The sequence below is a fragment of the Pseudopodoces humilis genome, chromosome 1 (assembly GCF_049639895.1).
Source record: "Pseudopodoces humilis isolate 2021_Gansu_Grassland_sample_001 chromosome 1, ASM4963989v1, whole genome shotgun sequence".
NCBI classification, from domain to species: domain Eukaryota; kingdom Metazoa; phylum Chordata; class Aves; order Passeriformes; family Paridae; genus Pseudopodoces; species Pseudopodoces humilis.
In genome coordinates this window covers 39,241,941-39,265,749 of record NC_142200.1, presented here as the reverse complement: position 1 = coordinate 39,265,749, position 23,809 = coordinate 39,241,941, and the positions used below count along the sequence as shown (strand labels likewise).

At 34.3% G+C, this 23,809-nt stretch overlaps 1 protein-coding gene across 2 annotated transcripts in view; it reads right to left on the bottom strand.

Moving 5' to 3' along the window:
* Positions 1 to 2,718: 2,718 nt before the first annotated feature.
* The window catches only part of RB1CC1 (RB1 inducible coiled-coil 1), a 70,061-nt gene continuing 48,970 nt past the window's right edge, over positions 2,719 to 23,809 (bottom strand). The window contains exons 15-24 of one of the 2 annotated variants that reach the window (XM_088053320.1): positions 19,725 to 21,640; positions 15,933 to 16,092; positions 13,650 to 13,758; positions 13,289 to 13,529; positions 11,671 to 11,722; positions 10,581 to 10,628; positions 7,524 to 7,582; positions 5,630 to 5,766; positions 4,038 to 4,108; positions 2,719 to 3,695 (exon numbers count right to left, since the gene is read on the bottom strand). In XM_088053320.1, coding sequence (XP_087909446.1) covers positions 3,618 to 3,695; positions 4,038 to 4,108; positions 5,630 to 5,766; positions 7,524 to 7,582; positions 10,581 to 10,628; positions 11,671 to 11,722; positions 13,289 to 13,529; positions 13,650 to 13,758; positions 15,933 to 16,092; positions 19,725 to 21,640 — 2,871 coding nt within the window. In that variant the 3' untranslated portion in view covers positions 2,719 to 3,617. The remainder of the gene's footprint in view (positions 3,696 to 4,037; positions 4,109 to 5,629; positions 5,767 to 7,523; positions 7,583 to 10,580; positions 10,629 to 11,670; positions 11,723 to 13,288; positions 13,530 to 13,649; positions 13,759 to 15,932; positions 16,093 to 19,724; positions 21,641 to 23,809) is intronic. The other variant, XM_088053322.1, reaches the window with a different exon arrangement.

Sequence of the window (23,809 nt, the reverse complement as noted above, 5' to 3'; positions counted from 1 at the left end):
TAGGGAAAAGCGTGTATTTCAGTGTAAAAATGGTCCTGCTCAGACCATCTTACAATTCAAAACCACCACAGCTGAATTCTAAACAGCACAAGCTCCTGACAGGAGACTGACTGCAGAGCAGTGCAAAAACTGATATCCTTTTCAGAGTATTCAAATGGATATAGCTTTCCAGGAACACTGGAAGAAATCCCTTTTAAATTATCACATCCCTTCTGTGTTAAGTCTGCAGGACAGCATTTGCTTTCAGTTAGCTTTCTCTAACATTCATTTTCCTTTCTGCAGTTCAGAAAAATAAGTTTCCTCTCTCTAAAGGCAGACTTTGGAATAAACATGCATTAGCAGTAGCACAAAAGGCTTTTTTTTTTCGTATTTGCTAAGTTTCCAATATGCTGCTCCACAAAAGAATTTGAGAAATTTGAGATCATCAAATTTATCCTATAACTTCTCCCCCATCCTTCCTGACCATGCTCCTCATCTAAATTATATACCTATACACAAAGTTTTATTATGGAGCAGAATGAAGCACATAGGTGGTACATAACAAACATACTTTCAACAACTAGTAAGGCTGTGACATACAAAAAGTATGTAAACTACATTTTTCTCAATGACTGTTAAGAATCATTACTGAATACGTTAGGAGTTTGTTTGACAGAATTTCCATTTTGAATATACATAAAGATTATAAAATGAAACACATGACAAATATTCCTAAAACCCAAAGCCACTGCTGTTTATTTATATTCTAAAAATATGATGTCATGTAACAATAACAGATACATCCTGGCATTCTTTTAAGTGGCAGATATCAGCAGGGAAGGAGTTTTTCTTCCCTCGTAGTTTGCATTACAGCACTTTGTTTTAATCAATTTATTTAGGTGCTTCCCAAGTTCACTTTCATATATTGTACATGTGTTTCTGAGTTATATAAACCTCAGTCATGTCTTAAACTAGAAATCAAGCCAACTTTCATAGTACCATAAATCACCACTGCTACTGTCCATATATAAGCTTAAAAGTATGTATTTTTTATCTAGGCAACAGTAAAACAAGAATAGAAAGTTTAGATGTTTTTATAGACAAAGATGAAGGAATTTCTGAGGTTTTTTGGTGAGGAGGTTAACTCAGCATTTCTGTACTTACCTGACTTCAGCACTCATGGCACCATCTCAGAGCCTGCAACAAATGAACTTCATGGTACGTCATCAACACAAAGCAGAAAGACACACAAGCCTTAGTGCTCACAGCATAAGAAAAATGCTTCTTTTAGTATGTCCTAAAAGGAGTGCCACTTGTAGGTATTCTGTCATGTAGGACCATCATTAAATTAGCAGTTTTATCCAACTTGGAAGAACTTGATTGACAACACATCCTTTCCCTCCATGGAGAAAATTCATGAAAATGAAAAACATTTCACTTATCTTTGAAGTAGACTAGTCAGTAACAAAAGAGTGGGGTTTTAGGTTACAGCACTGGATTGCCCCGCCCCTTGCTACACAGATTCATTGCTGCTATTCAAGGAATAACTGCCCTCCCAGAAATGGAAGCATTCAGTGCCTCTTAGCAAAGCCTGATGGCTTCCAAGACATAACTAATCCCTGGAAGACTTATAATATTCACAGCAGTAGTATCTGAGACTGGGAAAGTTTTGTCAATGGGTAAAAGACATCAAGGCTTCTAAACATTTGGCACATTCAAAGAAGTGAGTTATAGCATATGTGCAACTTCTTAAACCACTTGTGACTCAATGAACAAAAGTGCACCAAATTGCAGACAGAACTGAATTCTTGTTCAGCTGAAGGTGAAAACTTCAATGATTAAAAAAAAAAAAACATTGCACCATGGGTTGTTTCTTTGGCTTGTTTTTTTTATGCATTAGACCTGTCCTACAGATGTATGCTATTTGTATGTACACATTTGACATTGGGCACTACTCAACTATGGTAACACTATTCTTGAAGAACAGGGCACATTTGAAAACTAATTTTAAGAAGTCAGTACATCAACTAGTAAATTTAACAACCAGGTAAGAATGCAACTTGATGAAATGACATTCTGTTTTCCACAGAAACTGTTTCAGATTTATTTGATGAAAGATATGATACAGTTACAAGCCCATGCATTTCATAAAAACCTTAACTTAAAATTTTTATGGAACAAGATTTTAAATAAAGCATTTACAGATGTTTCTGGGTATTCAACTGGACTGGTTAGTCTCGAGAAGTATTATTTGCAACATATGAGCAGAAGCACTGAGATTTTCATGTGGCTCTTTCTTATCTCTTCCACTCCGCACCTGAAGATAAATCACAGCTGAATAACTTTATGGATTGAATCCTAGGCATAAGCTCATAGCTGAACTCATAATTTCACTTCCCATTGGCTACACATTTATAGTACATCTCTTTTATGCTGTTATTAAAAATAAAATAAATAAGGCTACATTTTAAAAATGTAGGCAGTATAACTACTAAAAAAATGTCCTTTATCCATTTAATATGCTGACAAAATTATAATTTCTGTCTACTTAAACTCATTTTTATGATTACATGGTAATTCTTGTAATTCCCAAATGATTTTGAAAATTACATCTCATAGAAAATTTGGGTACTCCTATGTAATGAAACCGCTGGAGAAATTGCAGAGAAGATGCAACAGATTAACATGAAATAAATATTAGAGATAGCATTTAAAAGGCACACAAATACTTCAAACACATACAGTTTCAAATCTTTATTGTTTTAAAATTCTACATGTCTTTTACAATTACAATAATTTGTTACTTAAATGACTCTTGTATGGTTAATGTACAATGAGTTTTTTCCTGAAACTCAACCATGAAATACAATTTCATCAATATGATTTTTCTAAATAGATTAATACAAGACTTCTGCTTTGCTGGGAAGAACAAGTGCTTCACCTTGAATAAACGGCACAGGTGTCTTCCCTTCAGAATCTGTGTGATCAATCCATCGAAAGTGCTTTTGAAGATTGCAGATCTAACTGTGACTGATTTTCCAAATCAGCCCATCAAATTACAAAGTTTTTTTTTTAACATTAAAGAGCATTTTCATGTAATGAAACAAGCTGCAGTAGTTATTTTTATTCATCTACTGAGGCAAACTCATGTTGAAGAAAAATTATATGATTATCTGCATGCAATGAACACCCTCTTTAAATAGTTGATGAATTTTACACATATAAAGAATCTGTTAAAGAGTGCAAGTACTTTGATAATGATTTCACAAAAGGACATATGCTGGTAATAATGGTAACTAACATTTAACATCTAAATACAAGCTAATGTATATTTAACAGGCAATTAACATGGCAAACAAACCATGTTTCATGTGGCTGCCCTTCGAGAAAATGAACTCATTTGGTCCACACTCTTAAAGTTATCTGGGTAAAAAAATTGAAGCAGTTAGGGCCAGAGTTTTTGACGAATTTCTTGTTCCTAAAATGTCACCTGTTAAAAAGTAAAAGCAGTACATCAATGATGTATCTTGTCACATGACCTCAGTATAAAAAGATGGCCTGGTATTTGGAGCGATGAACGAGCACTGAAGGACAAGTCAAAAAAGAATGGAGACAGAATGAACCAAAACTTTGTTGTGTTATACTTTCTTGTTCCATGGTACTGCTTTTACTCTGTAGAATTTTGTACCCAAAGGAACTTTGAATCTGTTTTGTGCCTACAAAAAAAAGAAAAAAAAATTAAAACGTGGAATTATTCTGCTGATATCTGTATTTCTAAGCTCAAACTGATTCCCACTACTCAATATTCAGGAGTCACTCAGGAGTCTGGCAAGGCTCTCGACAGTGTGGATGCAAACACCCAACCCACTGCTTGCTCAACTCTTCTGGTTCCCCTACTCTTGCTGTTCACTGACTCAAAAGAAAAGCAGGAATAGCAGAACTCAGGACAATTTTAATCTAACTTCTTATGCAGAGAGAATTTGTCACAACTGTTAAAAATACTAAAATTTACTTTCTTCTCTATTAATCACAGATATTTCTCATTACTATTTTCTTACCTTTTTTGCCTGGCAATATTCCTTTTCCATCACTTTTCCTAGCACCCAAGGTCGCCTAGATGCACCCGACGCTAAAGAGAAAATATATGTAAGATTTTGGATAATGAACTACAGGTAGCAGGATATAACATGACATTTTCATTAAAAGCAGAATTTTTTTGAAAAAAATTCAGTTTAAATAAACGAACAAACTCTAAGTAAGGTCAGGTTTAATTGCAACATTTTGGTGGCCCTTAGTACAATAATTTGCAGTATCTAGGCCAACACCAATTTTAACCTATCACAAATACAGCTAGTGTTCTGAATTTCATTTTCCCCGCTCCCCTGTTGCAGGAATAGAATCAAGATATGGTTTCCTGAAGCAGTGAGACAGATACAAATGTGTCCCTGAGGCAATTGGTAAGTCTTGGTGTTTGTTTTATGTGCAGTTTTCTCCAATTAGAGATTAACTCTGCTCAGGAATTGGTCAGGAGCAGAGCAAGCTAAGTCCATTTGAAAACAGGTCAGTGAATTAAGCACTCACAGTAACATACAAACTGATATTGCTTTTACTTTATATATGTAAAAACCCAGTATTTCACACAGCTATGTACGCACTAGTAATGCCATAGTTCAGAATACATTACATCTGGAAGTAAGACAGGCATTTTTCCCTTATGTTTCACACATGACACATGGCACAGATCCTTCAACAAATTCAGAATCCAGTTAGGGCTTAGCGGTCTTCTCAAGACAATTATTCAAGATCTATCATCTTTCACTGTAACTGCAATCTACAATGAGTCTGCTCAGGGAAATTATTTGACAGCTTGTGACATGCAATAACACAGAAACTTTCACTGATAAGTTGGAATTAATACAGATTTTCTTTTGATGAATATTCTTAGATGTTTTTATAAAGTTTGGAACACAGGTGGGTTTGCAAAAAAAATATGATTGTTTAAAGACATTTCCATGAATCCATTTCATGTAGCTCATGGTTTAGTGCAAAGCATTTTTATTTTTCCCCATTTCAAAAAATTTAAATTAAACCAAGTTTAGATAGCTGTCAAAAAAAAGCCAATAAAAAGCCTTGAAAATCACGGAAGAAAAAAAGTAAATGTGCCATCAACTTGAACATAAAGAAAGAAATACAGATAGTCTTCCCTGAAAATTTATAATAGATACCATTTTAATTTGGTGGAAAAATGATGAACAAAAATATTGCTTGCATATTCACATATATTGTTGTCTACATTTTTTTATTTATTATTTATACTGAGTAGTTAAAGCAGCCTGATGGGAATGTTAACATACTCTGTGTGTGTACCAAATTGGCATATTCTCTTTTTTTTTTTCAGCTTACTTTGAAGATGCAGATATTTTTCCCCACTTTTCCAAGATATCAACATCTATATAAATTTTTAATTAAAGATGTTCTGCCTTGAAAAATATTTTGAATCAGAACAAGTAGCAAAAGCTACAAAGATAGCTGACAACTATTACATGCCTCTTGTATTTATCACATACATATAAAAATCATTCACTGTTAGAAAGTTAAGAGTTTCAGTTGTAAGTTGAGATAATAATTAGAAAAAAAATGTGACACTTACCACACTCACCTGGTTTGAGATCCAATGCAGCAAGGGACTCTGAGTGCAAGAAATATAAGGTTGGACTGACAGTAAACAACACATAGTTGTCGTGCCTTTCATCCAAGATAATGAGAACCAAATCGCCAACCTGAAAACTGGGAGAAAAAATAAAATCACAGAACTTAACCAAAAAAAGCACAGAAGCTTAAAACTACAATAATTACACTACATTTTTCCCCTCATGCATTTCATGAGACAGACTAAACTGAACAGCAGCAGACACTTCCACTTGCTACACCAACTCATATACATTTCCTATTTTCTGAAGTCAACAAAAACAGGCTATCTTTAAAAAGTATTTTTGAATGTACACCCATCAGCTCAAATTATTTTTCTCAAAAGAATTGTCAGTTTTTCTTTAAAATATATTATAAGTACCTAATTAAATGCTAATGTTTCAATTTTGTATTATTTTTATTCACCAGTACTTAAGGTAACCATCACTGTAGTGGTTTTACAAGCATTCTTTTGTTCTTTTAAACTGAAGCAAATTTGAACACAGAAAAATACAGCACAAACATTTATGCAGCTTTCCATCTTAAAATTGTAAGCACAAAAGACAAAGAAGGGATGAAGAGTTCATCTGTGACCAAATGATGAAAAGCCAAGGAAACACTGTGGTGACTGTAGGGAAAAAAGTTTAACTCTGCTTCTTCCTGACACCAAGGTAACATGAGAAGCCAGCAAGTTCTCATGTGAAGTTACAGTAACGGAATTCGAAGAACAACTTCTGTCTCCAAACTTCTTGCTCCACAGTGTGAAGTGTTGCAAATAAATTATTTACCCATTAATGAAATGAAGTCTAAAATAGCTACAAATTAAGCATTAGATCGTGAGGGAGAGTAAGAATAAATATTACTACTCCTCTGGGGATGAGTAAATGCAAAGGAAAGTGAAAAACTTCTCCATGGAAGGAGACTACTGATACACAGTCAATTGAGTAAATCTAGAGAAATTAAGGTCATCACCTTTAAAGTTCATTTTTGAATTAAATAAACAATACTCCAAGCTTTTCTGGACTCCAAGCCTGGACTTACTATGAAGACAGGCTACATTGACTTAATAACATCTCTACTGGACAGACAAATTCTTCTTTCATACCATTTTCCTCCTCAAAAACTACCAAGACACTTGTGACAATTTTCAGATGCTAGAGGGGAAAAAAAACGATCCTTCACCTGCTGATCTTGTTACAACAAAAATTGAAAATTGGTGTAATTCAGAAAACATTAACAGAAAAATCTGGGCAGGTTTTCTTTCTCAAAAGATTTTTTTATATTACTCAAGTAATTTATAAGCTTACTATTAATTAAGAAGTTGTCTGTAGCTTTCACATTTTACAAGAATACTTCTTTTTCCAGCAACAATTCTACATGCAGCTGCTAATAGATTGATAATACCTAACAAAATGTTTGAGATAATTTTATTTAATTCTGTTAGAGTAAGACAAGAACTTTGAAGACATCAGGAAGGTAAGACTTTTCTTGAAATACAATAAAGCACAATGCATATTCAGGATGAATAGATTTCCTTTTTCTTAGCATGACTTCAAGGTTACAGATAAACAAAGAAGTAATCTAATAGCCTCAGAGAATTCTAAAATCCCATGAAGTACAGAACTCAAGAAAGTCACTGACACAGAATTCAAAAAGACCATTTTATTGTTTATAAAGAGGTTTTATAAAATTTGATTTATGCTCAACTGGGTTTGTTCAATAGCTGATGGCTAAATTATAGTGATCTATGCATCTTTTCACCACAGAGCAAGAATGGAAGAATTGTGACATTAACTACACACTTATTTTATTGAAAACATATCCATCTGTTTACATGAAAATTAACATGTACTTACTCTCTAATTGCTATTTTTTCAGAATGTCTTGACGATACTGACGACATGCTTTGGGACATCTATAAAAAAAGAGAAAACCTATAAAGTACTGGCAAGCTATGATGAAATATACATTACAGGTAAGAATACGGCAAGAAGATTTTTAATTGATTTCAAACAGTGCCTAGTTTTGGAAATTTTATATTCACTCAGAAAACCCACCACACTTTTATCATCCTGTTCTGTAGTGGGTTTGGTTGGTTGTGATTTGGTTTTGATTATTGTACTTTATTTTTTTAATAGCTACCTTTGATTATAAAAGTTCCTGCATAACTAACTTCTCGCTCATTATTTAAAATTAGGAAGGGCTTTTCATATTCGTGCCAGTGAAGATTTATTCTGGGCATACACAAGACCTATAAGACCTATGATAAAACTGTCCATTCAAACAGAGAAGTCACTAGCACTAGAAAAGGCTGATGAGAGAACACCATAGATTAAACATGTTAATTACAATTCTACTCCAGATGTTGAGCTCAACATAGTCTCTCAGTTTTTCTATGAACTGGCACAAAATCTGAGGTTTATTGTAATCAATAGGGCAGCACTCCCTGGAACAAAACTGGAGTCAGATTTACTAAGACCAAACAAAGGTTCAATTCTGTAAGGTTTTGGACATAAGGATTATCTCCTATATGTATAGTTGCCATTAATTCTGCTTAAATTAATATAATACTGACACATGGACCGACTTCAATAAGACAAAAAAGACTTAAAAATAAATATAAGTGCACACAAAGTTTCTACAATAACTGTGATAACAAGAAATGACAATGGGTAATTAATGCTACTTGTATCTCCAAAGGAATACCTATCCCACATGCAGGAAGTAGCTGGAGAAGCTGTTCAGATGTAAATGTATCAGTTCCACTACCATCTGGTAACATCCTTACAAAAGACAATTCATAATTGCTCCACAGAAACTCTGACTAGAGGTCCTGCAGATTTTCCATCCATTCCTACTTCCTGAACCATTTATACATGCTATTCAAATCTAGATTGCTCACACTTGAAGTTTAACATGTGATTTTTCAGCTGTAACTCAAATATTGTTCCCTACAGCGAATTTCCTTACTATTGTTAATCTTGCCCCCTGCCTTCCACTGAGGCAGTACCATCCTCTGTGTTCGTATGAGCTTGAAACCTATTCACAGGCCATTTTCTTTATTTCTTCAAAGAATGGGTCCAAATTGAATGCAGTATGTCACAGAAAGCTCTCAAATTCTGATGACACTTTCAGCAGTTTTCTTTAAAGGATCCAACTTTTTGTTTGTTCTTTCAGAGGCTATCTTTCCTTCTTGAAAAAGCTGCAGCTAGTATGAAATCTATCAAATTTGCTTAGACTGTTAATGAAAGTGTTTGATAGTTCTCTTCTGATACACAGATCTGATATTTTCTTGCTATTTTTTAAAACTGGAACAAGTGTTAAATGAAAACACAAAGTATCTTGATTTCTGTATTTTTCCTTAATTTCTAACTTCAATAAAAACAGTACAAATTATCATGTTGAGAATAATATTAAAACCTAGTAAGGAAGGTTTTAGGAGTACAATTGTAACAGCCTTTTTAGAGAAGAAATCGTTTCCTTTCTCAGTAATTCATTTATTTTAACAAAAATCCTGCAATAACATTCTAAGTATTACAAGGAGTTCCTTTTTGTTCCTTGCAGAAGTAACCCACAAGTTCTTCTTCAAAAGCCAGTGACCTATGAAGATTTTCTTATTCACACAGAATGCCTTCTGAGCTCCTTATCTGAAGTATCTCAATAGAAATAAACATTGGTATTTAATGTTAGTGTTGATGTATATTTCAATTTTAGAAGTGCATTTAAAAGAGGGGGAGAGGGAAAGAAGAATGAAGAGGCAAGTAACAAACTTACCTATGTAAAACTTATTTTATAAGTAAGAAGCTGAAAAGATATGAAGTTCCTATGTCCATTTAAAAACCAAATTTGAATCGTTTTAGAAAGCAATGAACTGCTAATTTCTCCTACATGGCTTTGTATTAATCATAACAAGAAAAATCTTCTATTTATCTTGTACACAGAGTTTCTTCAATTTTATTTCACTCTAATACAACAAGAGATCAAGAGTTTGATTCAGGAAATTTACAGAGCAGTTTAGAAAATTGTCCAGGTCTGTTTTAAGTTTTATTGTAAAAACTACACTTAAATAAATTCTGTGTACTTCACTGGCATTATAAATTAAAAATAATCCTTTAAAAATTATACTTTTTAATGTCTTGCAGTCCTTTCGTACACCTGATATGAACATAGCTTCTCACCACACAAGTATCAGTTCCTACTAAACTCTTAGGTATCACCTTGTCACTTAAAGAAAGTATGATCTCCATGGCCAGTCCTACCAAACGATGTGCCCGTTTCCTATACACTCCGGAATTTTTTTAAGAGTTAAAATTGAGACCTGCTAGCAAGGATAAAGTGGGAATAAATAAAAGAAGAATTTATAGTACAGGACACAAGGGTTCTTTGTCACTAAGTTATTTCTCCTTCCATAGGCATTTATTGTGTTTGAGCATTTCATATGGTGGCTGCCTGCATTTCCAGCTGCTGGGCAAAATTACAGTTTCACACCTTACAAAGCTGGCAGGTGCAGTTTTCCCAAAACAATCTGTAACTTATTGCTAACACTCCCAATTGTGATTAAAGTGCAGGCATATATATATTCTTGTAAACTGGCCTCCAATCTACTGCTGCTGCAAACTGAGTCATGGTGCCCTGGAAATTAATACCCCCTTACCCCAGCTCTGGATGGTCTGTGTTCTTTGGGAAGAAGTCATTCTCCTGTCCTGTAAATGTTTTTCCATGAAAAGACTAAGCTCAGGTACCTCTGGAAGGCTATCAGGTTACCTATTTACCACTTGCCTTAGCACTTAAAATACTGTTTAAATTAATATAAAAATTAATATAAAAAATTATTAGATTTTAACAAACTTAACATTTTTAAGCTTTTCTTATTTTTTCATGAGGCTTAAAAAATGGATTGCACAAATACTTACCAATCTCTGATTTAATCTCTTATTTTCCTCTTCTTTCAACTGCAAAGTCTGAAAGAAAATCTTAATCTGATTAACTGGATAATATATACAGTACAAAAATTTTTTAAGAAATTCTGATATGACTAGAGCCCAACTACTTGTACAATACTTCCAAAACAATTATCAAAGCATCTTTTGAACAAGACACGCACAAAAACCCTTAAAGTCTAGTAATTATCTTAGTGCTCCAAACCCCACTGCTAAGATTTTACCTCCATACTCATATTTTTCTTTCCATTAGAAAAACATGTCAACGATAGAACAACAAAAGAAATGTAATATATTACTAGGTTATAGTTTCTACCCATGACAAATCCTTTGTAAACAGATGACAGAAAAAAACATGTATGTGCTTATAGTCAGAAACATCCAGGCAGTTGCATCTTACAGTGTCACAACCCCTTAACAGAAAGCATTTCTGTTCTTTATTTGGTCCCAAATTTTAGTCCATGTGATCCTAGAAAGCTGGAAGCTAACAACACCCTTTTTTCTTCATAAAAAAAGTCAACTTTAAAAAGACAACTGAGATGAAATTAAATATGACAGGATACTTAAAAATTACTAGAATCTGGAATACTCCAGTGTAACCACCAGGGGTTAATCTCACATTTTACCAAGAATACAGCCTATGAGGAGAAATTACCCATTTTCATGAGAAACTGGTAAATCCATCTTAAATCCTGTTCAGCTGTTTTGTATGCCTTAATTAGAAAAAGACTTTTTTTGGTAACTTTTCTTTCTACAGAAATTCTCTGGTTCAATGATCTGTCACTCCTAAGAAGAAGTATTACACCTGAGTATTACACTCATACTAAAGCCTACATAAACATAACAAAGATAGGCCAAGAGTAATGTTTTAATAGTTATTTTGAATTTCTTCAGTGAATTACAGTGATCCAAGAGTACAATGGAAAAAAATTCCCTGAAATAATATTTATAATCCTTGCTATACTATATAGCATCAGAGCATATAAATGACCACAGCACAGTTTCACATGTACATATTTTTGAGTACTTAGTTAACACTTAACCTCACAAACAATCTACTCACTCTTTCTAACAACATTATCCTCTGCTTTTCTTCAGACATATGAAGATTTTCACTAAAAGAGAACGAAAATGGACAGGTTAAAAACTAACTTTTTTTAAAAATCAAAAATTATCTTTTCTGCATCTACCTGCCATCTTTACTCAGTGAAGTATATTATATATTTACTAGCACAGAGGAAACAGCATAGAAAGACACATTAGGAATTGGCATCGGTATTTCTGGCTGGTGTTTTGGATTTTTTTTTCCCTTTTCTTTAAACCAAGGAGGTTTTTTGTTGCAACAAGCCAGTGAATTTTGAGCCACTGTTTAGTTTAGCAAGCTACATGGGGGCATTTCTTGGTATTTTACATGGTTTTCAAGACACCAGAATGAAAGATACAGCCCCACATGCTTTAACAGTTAATCCCTGATATTGCAATTCAGCTCTCTTATGTCCCATAGCTCAAAGGCTACTGGAGAGTAGTCTGAAGTGCCCTCTCTGGTAGACACTTAATGTGAACACTCTAGTTGTTGCCATTCATCTGTGGGATAAACTGAGCACTGGGGCATGATAAAATAATACTAACATCCCAAGTAATTTCTTAAGAAAATAAACAGTAATTCCTAAAGCAGTTATAATGTACTTTAAAAGCAGTTTAATAGAGAAGAAACAATGTGTTTTCTAGTTCAAACTTATTTGGTTGAGAAAATGGACAAGTTCTGGGATGAAACATGCTATGAATCCATTCAAAATACTTAGCAAATAAAACAGATTATAATTAAACCACAGTAATTATTATTTCATTTCACTTAAAAGGCTGTTTAGCTTTCATGTAATAGGAAGCAGTCAACAGAAACCTGTAAAAGTTTCTGTCTAAACATACACTGAGCCACAATTTCTTTGTTCACAAGCTCAGCTTAATTTTTTTTGTACATCTGTTTTGAGAGTGCAGAACTAGAATGATTACTATAAGAAACAGCTCTTTTTCTAAAGATAGGGTACTTCATTGTTTTATTACAAGTGCAAGCTTAGTATGGCAAGGACAAACTGTTTTCATCTTCACTTCCATCAAGCTGTTTAGTGCTCTGGGTATGTGATTCTGGGATAGGCAGCATCGGTTGAGATGGACACTGACTAAAGCCAATGTAATTACATCTGACAATTCTGCTATTGTTCCTCTGGTAAAAACTTTGCTCCTCTTGTTGGTTCTCAGTCAGGTTTCTTACTTCTGTGAAAGGCATGGAGGAAAAGCTTGGGGTTCTTTAAAATGCTAGTGGCATGAGAGACTGTTCAAAAGATGTGTCAGTAATATGCAGCCTCCCAGCTCATTCACCATTACAGTTTTCCTTCTGTTTGACTTACATTTTGTATACTTAGGTATATTCTTTTATGTCATGATTGTGGGGTCAAGTTTCACCTTGAAGCTGCATACTTCAAAGTCATCAAACCCACTCATTCCTAATGATTGTGACACCACAATTCTATACATATGTATGTTTAAAAGAGTATTTTCAGGAAGAGCGTCAAAGGCAGGAGAAGAGTTAAACATGCTCATCTGTACGTCACACCACCCAAGAGCACGCATTTCCAGAATGAGAGCATGCTTTGTGTATTTCTAGTCTAAGGCCCCATACTTACTGCACAGCCATCATACTGGTTTCCATCGTGGAGTCCATTCTCCCCTCAGCCCCAAAGTCAGCAACTAATCTGTCTGTGTCAGTGGGCACATCAGCTGCACAGGCTCCACAAACTTCTGATGCTGCTGCTAAGTAGGTTGATGGAGAAAAATTACTACTTCTTAGTTTATTCACTTCTTCTTCAAGCTTCTTCTTCTCTTCAAGTAAGCGAGCTCGATCTTCAGAAAGTGTTTCAATCAAATCTGTGACACAAATAAACAGAATTTCTTTGAATTACAGCAGCACTAAAAATCAAAACCAATCTGCAAAGAATGGAATAGTCCTATTAGAAAAGATGAATACTTCTTCAGAACTTTGCTTACCCTTATCTTTTTCTTGCTGCTGTGTAAGCACTTTTAATTTGTCACTAAGATCATTAATTATGTTTTCTTTTTTCATTTTCTCTCTTGCCAGAACAGTGTTAAAGTTGGTCTGAAAACAGAAAGGAAGTATTACTGAAATAAGGAATGTACTGTAAAAAAGTAATTCAAAACAGTACAAAAGACAACATGCATTTCTGTTTTCTACATTGCAATTAAACAAGAAATGAAAACTTTTCTACTTATTGCTTTGGTGAAGAGACAAAATGCCTGTACATTTCATTATGTTCATCTGTAAAATTTTTTTGTAATTAATTTTATTTTTAACCCACTCATTCCCTCAAGCCTGATACATACAAGTAGTGAAATAATAAAGAAATAATTAGAAAAAATAAGAAGTTGTTTTTTCTTTAAATATACTACTTTATATTCCAGTTAATGTGAAATAGCTGAATGTTCTATATTTAAAACAGTTACTTGAAGGTTTCAAATTATTGAGATATAGCTGAACTGCATCCAGATATGTTACATACACTGAAAAAGAAAACTACCATTATCAATACACTATAAACCGAATTAAAAATGTATTTCTAGCCATGCATTAATTCTTCAGTTAATTACTGCAAAAGATACACAGGAATCATAGTTAATAGCTTGAATAGGTGAACTTAAAAAGAGGTCTCAGTACCAGTTTTCAGCACCAGACAAATCTTTCTACTTCCTCAATCCTTCTACTGATCATTGTGCCCTTTTACTCTTAAGGGTGCTGCTGAAGAGACAGACAAAACCTACCAACTGTGATAAATTTTAATTTTTCTGTGAATCTGAAGACTGTCTTGATATACAATCATATACAATGATATGCCTATCAACTCTCAGTCTTAAAATGCACACTATTTGGTGAGCTACACACCTTACATAGGGCACAGCAGCCTTTGTTATATGTCTGCATAACAAAACTCTCTCACCACAAGCATAAGTGACACCTCAAAGGAAACTTCACAGAGGAAAGAAAACAAAACCCAAAACAGACAAAGGCAAGGCTAAATACCCAAAATATTCAGTAATCGGCAGAACCAGTGAAGTAAACTGTCAGCACTGACTGATACACCATTTTTCTGAGTTTGGGGTATTTGTTTGCTTTGTTTGGGGTCTTTTTTGGGAGGCAGACAGGTTGTTTGTTGTTTTTTATAAAAGTTCCAGCTTTCCCTGGAATTTGCTGTCAATGCCTCAGAAACTTCCCTTCCATGCTGTGCTGCAAAAATGAGGAAAACTATTAGATAATGAGGAAAATGGAATACTAAGGAAGACTGTGGTTGAAAAATAAATCCAACGATTACCAATATAGGAAAAATTCCCTATCAGATTTACTAACTTCAGTATTAATGCTTGTAGCCCAATTGCAGTAATACTCTCTTCTTTATAGCCATCTGTAATTTTGTGTTCCCTGCACCAAGTGATTCCTAGCATTCATTCACCAAGCTGGCTGATCACCACCCTTGTCTCTTTGTCCTTATTTGATCCTGCCACGGCTACAGTAAGAAGTGCTTAAAACAGAAAATCCTTTCTCAGTGTTTAAATGCAACAAAGCTGTAGATAATAGCTATTACTAACAGAGATTTAAGAACTCGAGACTCATCTACAGAAACTAAGAGGCTCGAGATGTTGTGAAAGGAAAAAATATGTGGATACAGATGTAAAATATTAATCCAGTGCAATGTGATTTTTTTATCAAGATAAGAAGTACACAGAGGTTTCAAGTTTACTATGTAAAATGAAACATACTTTGTTTGAACCTTGAAATGCAATATATATCTATTCTTTGAACCTCAAAACATCACCAGACCATGGTAATAAACTTTAAAAGTGGGTAAACAGCAATGTAAATCAATTAGTATTTCAAATAATCAATTTAGTGTTGTCCACAAATTTTGTAATACCTGGTATCTTTCTGCAGTTAAAGAGATGAATGAATATAAATTCCATGCACTTGAGCAAAAGAAGTCACAAAAACTGAATCTGGACTGCCAGTTGTTCGGTAATTGGTTTGGCCTTTTGTTTCTTTTTCCAGTAGGACTTTTTTTTTTGTTTCTTTGTTTTGTTTTTTTTTAATGTTTAAATACTTGATTCCACTAACACATCATATCCTGGTTTCAGATAATCACACAAGTTTAGAATGTGGAAGTGTTAGAGAGCAAAGGAGAAAATCATACTCTAACTTCAAAGCAGCGAAAGAACACAATTGTCATGGGAGCAAAAAATATTTTTAAAAAAAATCATCTTTACCTGCTGCTCTGCAGTGAGAGATGTTCTGATGTTCTGCATTTCTTCATTCTTTCTTTTCTCTTGTTCTTCAAGTTGCTCTAAGAACTTCATTTTTTCTTCCTGAAGCTTCTCCTGAAGTTCAGCAACTAAGTTTGACTCAGCAGATGATTCAGCAGGAGGACTTAAAAGAAAATGTTCAGGCTTTAAATATGCAGCATATACCAAGCCCCACAAGATATGAAATAAGCACACACCAAAAAAAGTCAGATGTTAATTTTGAGACATTATTTCTGAAATATTTAATAAATACTATATTACAAATAAGCTATTACTAACGTCAATTCTACTTTTTCTTCATAAGCATCTCACCAAAAATTCTTACTCTTGGGCATTCTGTGTTTTTAGTGTAGTACGCTGGCTGTAACTTTGAAGTTTTGTTGTGGGGGAGGACTTTTGTTTATAATTTTACTAATGTAACAGAAGGTATTGAAAGTTGTAAAAAGAATAAACAACTATCAACTTCACAAAGATACTTAGTATATCAAAATACAAAGCCTTCAGAAATATCACATAAGGAAAACAATTCAGCAGTAAATCTGATGCTGAGGAATCCAGATGTGAAATTCGAAATTCTGGACTGCAGAGGACAGCAGTAATGATCATAAAGGAAGGAAACCATCAGTAGTCGCAAAGGCAGAAAGGATAATGACCAAAAATGTTTTTTGAAACAATGTTACATAGGTCAAGTATTTTTCACCACTGAAGCAAAAACTAACTACACTCTTCTGTATTTTGGCTTGAGTTATCAAGAACCCCCCTGAAGAACTTTAAAATAGAGAAACCCCTTTGTTGGGCAACAACTGTAAAAAGTTGCATTATTTTCAATTTCCACTATTCATCTGTACCAGAACGATATTTAAACCATATTGATATTAAAATTAATCATATTTAAACCCAAAGCTCTTAGCTGAACTAAGCCAAAGCAGGAATCATCTGCCTCTCAGATGGGTTGCCTGGACTACTGTTTGCAAATGACAGCCAAGTAAAGGATATTTCTGTTCTGCAAAGGATGCTAGCACTTTACCAATTTTTATACCTCATTACCGTACCAGGAAGTAGGTTTAAATATTTAATCCAAAAAGGTCTTATCAACTACAACAACAGTGACAATGCCTAACTGTATTGTTTTCAAGATACCAAAAGCACCTATCTTCAGATTGGTGTTTCTTTGCAAGCAAACACATGCACTGCTCTAAGATGACAAAGGATGTACTTAACAATGCTGCTGCTGATCTACCACATGGGCATATACTGAATATACAAACTAAAACGCAGCAGCTAAGTACTCAAAAAGCCCATAAGAAGCTTTAAATAAAAGAGTTCTGAAAGCCAACTGAAGTTTTTGGAGTGGCTAAGCAGCCTCTGACATTCTAGAAGTCAAAAGTAAAATAAGCAGAAAAAAGAAAGTCAGGATACACTCAGGCAAATCTTTTTTTGTGCCACCGAGAAAACATTTTCGTGATAGATTAAATTTCCATTTACTTTTAAATGAAGCTTAGCTAAGAGAGAGAGAGAGGACGTGGCCTGTGGAGAAGCTTCACTACTTATGCTGGTCTGACAGAAGTGGCTGGACAATACCAAGACTGGAAGATACCAAAGTAAGTAATTCCATCTTCAAAGCAGCTAGGATTCCTATCCTACTTTTAATGTTCTTTACAGTATTATAGGTATTTTAGCTAACCACAAAACTGTTTCAAAATGCTTAACAACAAATCATTCAAGTTATCGTGGTTTTCTCTACTGTTTTACACTACTACATAGTGCAGAAAGAGTAAATGGAACTAGAAATGCCTTGCAGTTTTATTATCTTTCCTAATAAAAATTACTTGATTTTCTGACACACCAAACCATGTTAATTTTTATACTGTGGTAATGCATGGGTAGCAAACATTTCTTTGTTACCTCTAAATATTTTTGTAAGTTTCCATGGAAGTTCAAAAATTAAATTCCTGACACCACTGCAATACTCAGGTCAAATTTAACAATCCCTCTCTCTGTCTCTACCTTCTGAATGGCAAATGTAATATTACTCTTGCAGAAAACTACAAACCTTTAGTCACATGGCAAATAAAAGTTGTATTCTACCGTTACAAGTTAACTGCTAAAGAATGAGTGAGGGTAACAGATCAACTTCAGTTACTAACAGCTTGGGGTTTGGGGAATTCAAAAATCAAACAACTAAACAGTGGCTTTGAAATATTAGGACAGATTTACTTAACATACATGCCCTTCGGAGATAAAACACAGTATATCTTGATTACTACAGAAAAAAACCCTAATACCAGAATAAAGGCATAAAAAGAAGCCTTAGGAGGCAAAATATATTTCTATGTCACACTAAAAATTAAATTACTTGACAGAATTTGTAAAAAACTAACAGGACTACTCTAGATTAAAGCACATAGTATTTCTTTGAAATACATTATCTGTTTTATCCAGTTTGGATAAGAATACACACAGCTATGCACACAAGTTCAAATTTAAGTGTAGGTGGATTTTTAAAAAGTCTGATGACACAGCTACATATTTTTCCTGTTAAGTTCTTCAAATTTCTACAATGCATTAATACACAGAAAAGGAAAAGAATTCAGAATTTATCATTTTTCTTCTCATTTCACCATAATTCATTAAAAGAATATTTTCTTCAATTTACAAGGGCTGTTTTTAAGTTTCATTCTATCCCAATCTTAATTCAAAGAAGCAGTATTGTCTTGATGCACTTCTTTATGCACTGACAAGCAAACACAGGCACTAACACAACATCACGTGATGATGGATTTGCTTGCATGTGAAACCCCTGAGGTAGCAGACAATTCCAATGAAGCAGATATTCCCATTTCCTTTGGACTATGCTGCTGGACTCTGCATGACCTCCCTTCTCCTACCCTTTTTTTTTTAACAGTACATTGATACTCAAAATTTAAAAAGCTAACTTAAGTCTGTACTCAATTTTTGCAGTATTTTTGCTTTTATGTCTATTATGTCCATTTTAGTGATCTTTTCCCATTCAGGCACTTGGTATAGTCAAATACCTGGGAAAAAAATTCCTCTAAGATATTTTACAAACAAGATCTAACTGCTGCATTGATTCACACTACAAGAACATAAATGATAAATGCTAGCATTTAAAAAAAAAGTACTGTTGCTAAGCCTTAGTCACATTGAAAAATTCAACTATTTCCATTCTATAACAATATAATCTAGGCTGCTGGCAGACATTACAAACTCATAAGTATGTAAGATACGAGAAGTCAGAAAGAATAATTGTATGCAATCTTGGCAAGGGAAAAATATATTTTTAAAATGGAAATCTCTGCAGAAATTAATGAAGAAAAATGGTGATGTTAGGATATTCTTTAAGATTATGTTGCACCTTTGTGTTTCATTATGAAGCTCAAACTGAAGACCCTGAAATATGTAGGTGGGGCAGCAAAAAATAATGAAAGTCCATCAAATCTGAATTTCAAGTAACTTGCTACTGTGGAAACACTCCTTCAACATGACTGAAACATAAAAACTTCATTGCTGTCTTGAAATAATCTTGTGTAACATATTTTACAATCTTTGATATTAACTACAGACCTGGGAACATCACTACCTATAAAATGCAAGCAACCTGAAATGTGAATATAGAAACCAATACAGATAAACACTATTATAAAGACAACAATTTTAGTTACTGCACAGTGTGTCATGAATATACTATACTGATTAAAATACTAGGAAAACACAGTAACTTAATTCTTACAGTACCTCCGATTCACTTGCATCTCAAGTTGCTGTATTTTTTCCAAAAGCCCTTTTTCAGCAGCTTCCCTCTGCAATTCAAACTCTTTACAAGCAGTTTGTACTGCATCCTCTTTTTCACAATTAAGCTTCTGAATGAGCAACTGCCTGTCTTGTTCTTGGTTAGATACTAACAGTTCTTTCTCTTCCTTTAGCTTATGGATAATAGCTTCATATTTTTCCTGCTGCTCAGAGAGAGACAATTTTTCTGTTTTTTCCTTCTCTAGGGCACTCATTTCCAACTCTAACTTACTTTGCAGTTCTGTTATTTGCTCTGACAGCCTTTTTTCTGCCTCAGCAGTTTTTTGATGAAGAAGAGTTACTTTATTTAATTCAGTTCTAAGCAAATTTGATTCTGCTTCATGTATATTTACTAGCTCAGAAATACACCGATCTTTCTCAATTGTCATCAGAGTCCTTAGTTCTGATAAGCCCACTTGATATTCATCACTGCTGATTTGTATTTTATTGTTTAATTTATCAATCTCCTTTCTTAAGCTCTCAGTTTCCTTGTCAATCTGAGACTTTAAGGTCTCTTGTTGCTGGTTTCTGCTTTCTTCCAAAAGAAGCTTCATTTCATCAGTTTCTGCCTCTTTCAGGGCAAGTTCAACTTCTAGTTTGCACCTCAAATCAGACAGATCTGAAACCTTGAGCTGTAACTCTTCTACTTGTTGTTGTTTCTCTTGCATAACTACTTCATGAGATTCCTGCATTTGTTCAAGTCTATGCTGGTTCTCTTTTTTTAATTTATCCAAACAGTCCTTGTGCTCAGCTAGGACCTTCTCAAATTCCTGTAAATGCCTGGCTTGTAGGTTGCTTTCCAGTTCTTTTAAATGGCTTTGCTCCAAACTCTCAAGTTCTGCTCTCAGGAGTTGTAGTTTCTCGTTGTTTTCAACATGAAGCTTTTTCAAGTCTTCAAGTACTATTTCACGTGACTGCCTCAGCTCCTTGATTTCAGAATTTTGTGTCTTCATTTGGCATTCCAATTCAAGTAATTTCTGGTCTTTTTCATTCTGAAGGCAAACTACGGCTTCTTTCTCATTCTTTACTATTGCGAATTCATCATTCTTATTCTGAAGAACTTCCTCAAGGCCTAACAGGTCACCTTTTAACTTTTTGATTTTCTTTTTATTTTCTTCCCCATCCTCCAATAATTTATTAATTTTAGTTTCATACTCACTTTTCAAAGACTGCAATTCATTTTGATGTTTATCATTCAGTGTTTTTTCAAGTGAAAGTTTTACCTTTTCAATTGTATTTACTATTTCTAAGGAAGTACATTTTAAGGAATTAGAAAAGTCACACTGTTCTCTTTGTACAAGTGTTCTGAAATGGCAAAGATCTTCCTTTATACCTCTTAAATGTACCTTTGAGTCTTGAGCAATAACCCTACACTTCTCCACGCAAACACTGAGAGAAGCATTTTCTACTGAAACATCCTTTACACAAGAACTTGTATCTTGCATACGTCTACTGTCTATTGCATTGATAACTGAAGAATAAAGAGACTCCACCATCATCTCCGGGCTTTGTGGGTCACTTATTACATTAGGAGACACTGGATTTTCTTCTATTACAAATTCATTTACTGCTGACATAAAGTCAGATTCTGGACTCTCAGCTAGTGAATCCAAGTCTAATGATCCTTGCTTAAGAGCTTGCTCCAAGTTCGGATGGGCAATAGTTTCAAAATCAAATGTGTGAGCATCAATGCTGTCTGGAGACAATTCTTCTAATGGAGCTGGGGGACACACAGGAGGACACAGGGGACCCTGAAGACTGAGTGATGGAGGAGTTTTTGAAGAGGTAGCAATTGCGGTTCCTGTAGTACTTTCCATCCTTGGTGTGGTAGCAGATTGTGGCGATGCTTGACTATTGGAGGCCTACAAGTTATAAAATAAGAAATAAATACAAAGTGATAAGCAGAACTGTTAATATTAAAAATGAATTCAAAACGACCAGACAAAACAAGTACTTCAAAAAATCAGCTTTATTATTTATAACAATCCAAAAATATGTACTACTAGAACTTAAGCAAAAATTGCACAAAGTCAAGGAGATCTTCCTTTAAGTTTCAGAAAAGCATCAGGTGTAAACACAAATATAAAATGTTCACCTAGCCAAAAGTCCTACGTAGGGCATACCCAACTGTATCTTACCAGTCACAAACGGGCTTTGGTTCCTTACAGCCTATTTATTTCAGTTTTCCTAATAGTTTTGTTACTAAAATATTTTCCTTCTATTATTGTCAATACTGCTATTAAAAACTCCTTTAGTATCTTATGCTATTAACTATCATATACAAAAGGGACTATGGATGCCCTAATACCAATGATATATCTGTAGATTCTTAAGACAAAAATATAAACCTTAAGCTTCAGCAAGTGCAGAACACATCCCAGTGTAAGCCAAAAAGCAATGTACGGCCTCAGTATCCACCAAGGACACATTCCTGAAAAAGTTTGTAATAGAATGGATAGCAAAGTAATTTTTCCTAGGAAAATTACAGTGAAACACACACAGTTAAAATACATCAGGCAAGTAGCTGTGACAAACATAACTAAGGGGTATGCACACGATCATCAGGATCACAAACTGGAAAAGATGCTAAGTTTTCTGAACATATCAGTGCTCTGAAAGACCCTGGGTGTATTCTCCGTAACACCACAGCTCAACCATTACCTTGCTCTTCCATCCTTCATCACTAAGAACTTGTTTGATTTTATTCATCTAAGAAACAGGACCATCTTGAAAAGAAATAGTTCCTGAAGAAAAACTCATGGGAATATTTCAAGTAGAAAATTCCCATAAGATGTTCAGTCTCAAAGTCCTGGAAATCTGGTGGTGCTCTTCTTCAAAAAGGCAACACTGCCTCCAGCTGATAATTCTGTGATCCTGCTCATGCCTCTTTCCCAAGGCATCCACACTGCCTCAACGCACCTACAATGTGTGTCTGGTGTTCTTTACTATGCTAGCTACTATTGAAGAAACTTCTGCCACACATTGAATTCAGCTACTTGACTGGCGACAACGGAGCTCGGTAATAAATGTTCAGCAACAGAACTCCAAAAATGCCAGAAGTGACAGACATTGACCTGCTGCTGTATAAATAGCCACTTTTTGATTTCTTGATCTTCTATAGATGATTGTCACTCAAAAAGGGACCCCATCCTCCTCTGTAACAAGTGTTCTCTTAATGGAGAACATCTTAATAGTGTGTTTAGCAATTCTCAGCTGTGATTAGGAGAATCTGTTTCCAGTTTCAACACTTATCTATTTAGTAAAGTTGTACCTCAGCTTCCTTAGCTTTTGAGTATTTATGATCTAAATCATACAATGATTTTTAAACATTTTATAAAAAAACCTTGTGATCACTGCATACAGAATATTGTATTTATGAAAAGTGAACAGGACATGAGACAAAAAATTAAAAGGAAATGCTTTTTTTAAAATTATTGTGTTAGCCCAGGTTTAAGCATTTCCCTTGGATTTCATTTCAGCTTGCTGTTTATCTAAGAAAACTGACAAAAATAGATGTTGAAGGGTACTGTGTATGCTGATATATGCCTGGGTTCAAAGCATGCTTTAAGTGACAAACATCTACCATTAATAAACCAAAGATTTAACAAGAACAAAAACTAGCATTAGAGATATCAAGCACACAATAAAAAAAAAACACTTCAAAGACTTTGAATATGGGAAAGTCCTACAGAAATCCACATTCAAAGGAATGATAGTATCTACTTCTGCAGAATCATTCTAGAAGGTAAAGAATAAGGATATAGCATAAAGAAGAAAAAAAAAATTGCCACTCTGTGGAACAATAATGAACTTGGTTTCCTCATGACCTGCAGCTATAACACACTACATGCCTCAGCAGTGGCTGCTGTGAGCTGACTGTCTAATGAGAGCACCAGATTACTCCTTAAAGAAGAGTTAAACCTCACATTCTGAGCAGCTGAAACTTTATGAAAACTTTGTTTACTGAGAAGCCTGTGCCTGGCGTCTATCTAGTCTGTTCACAATCTACAGGCAGCAATGTATGCACATGT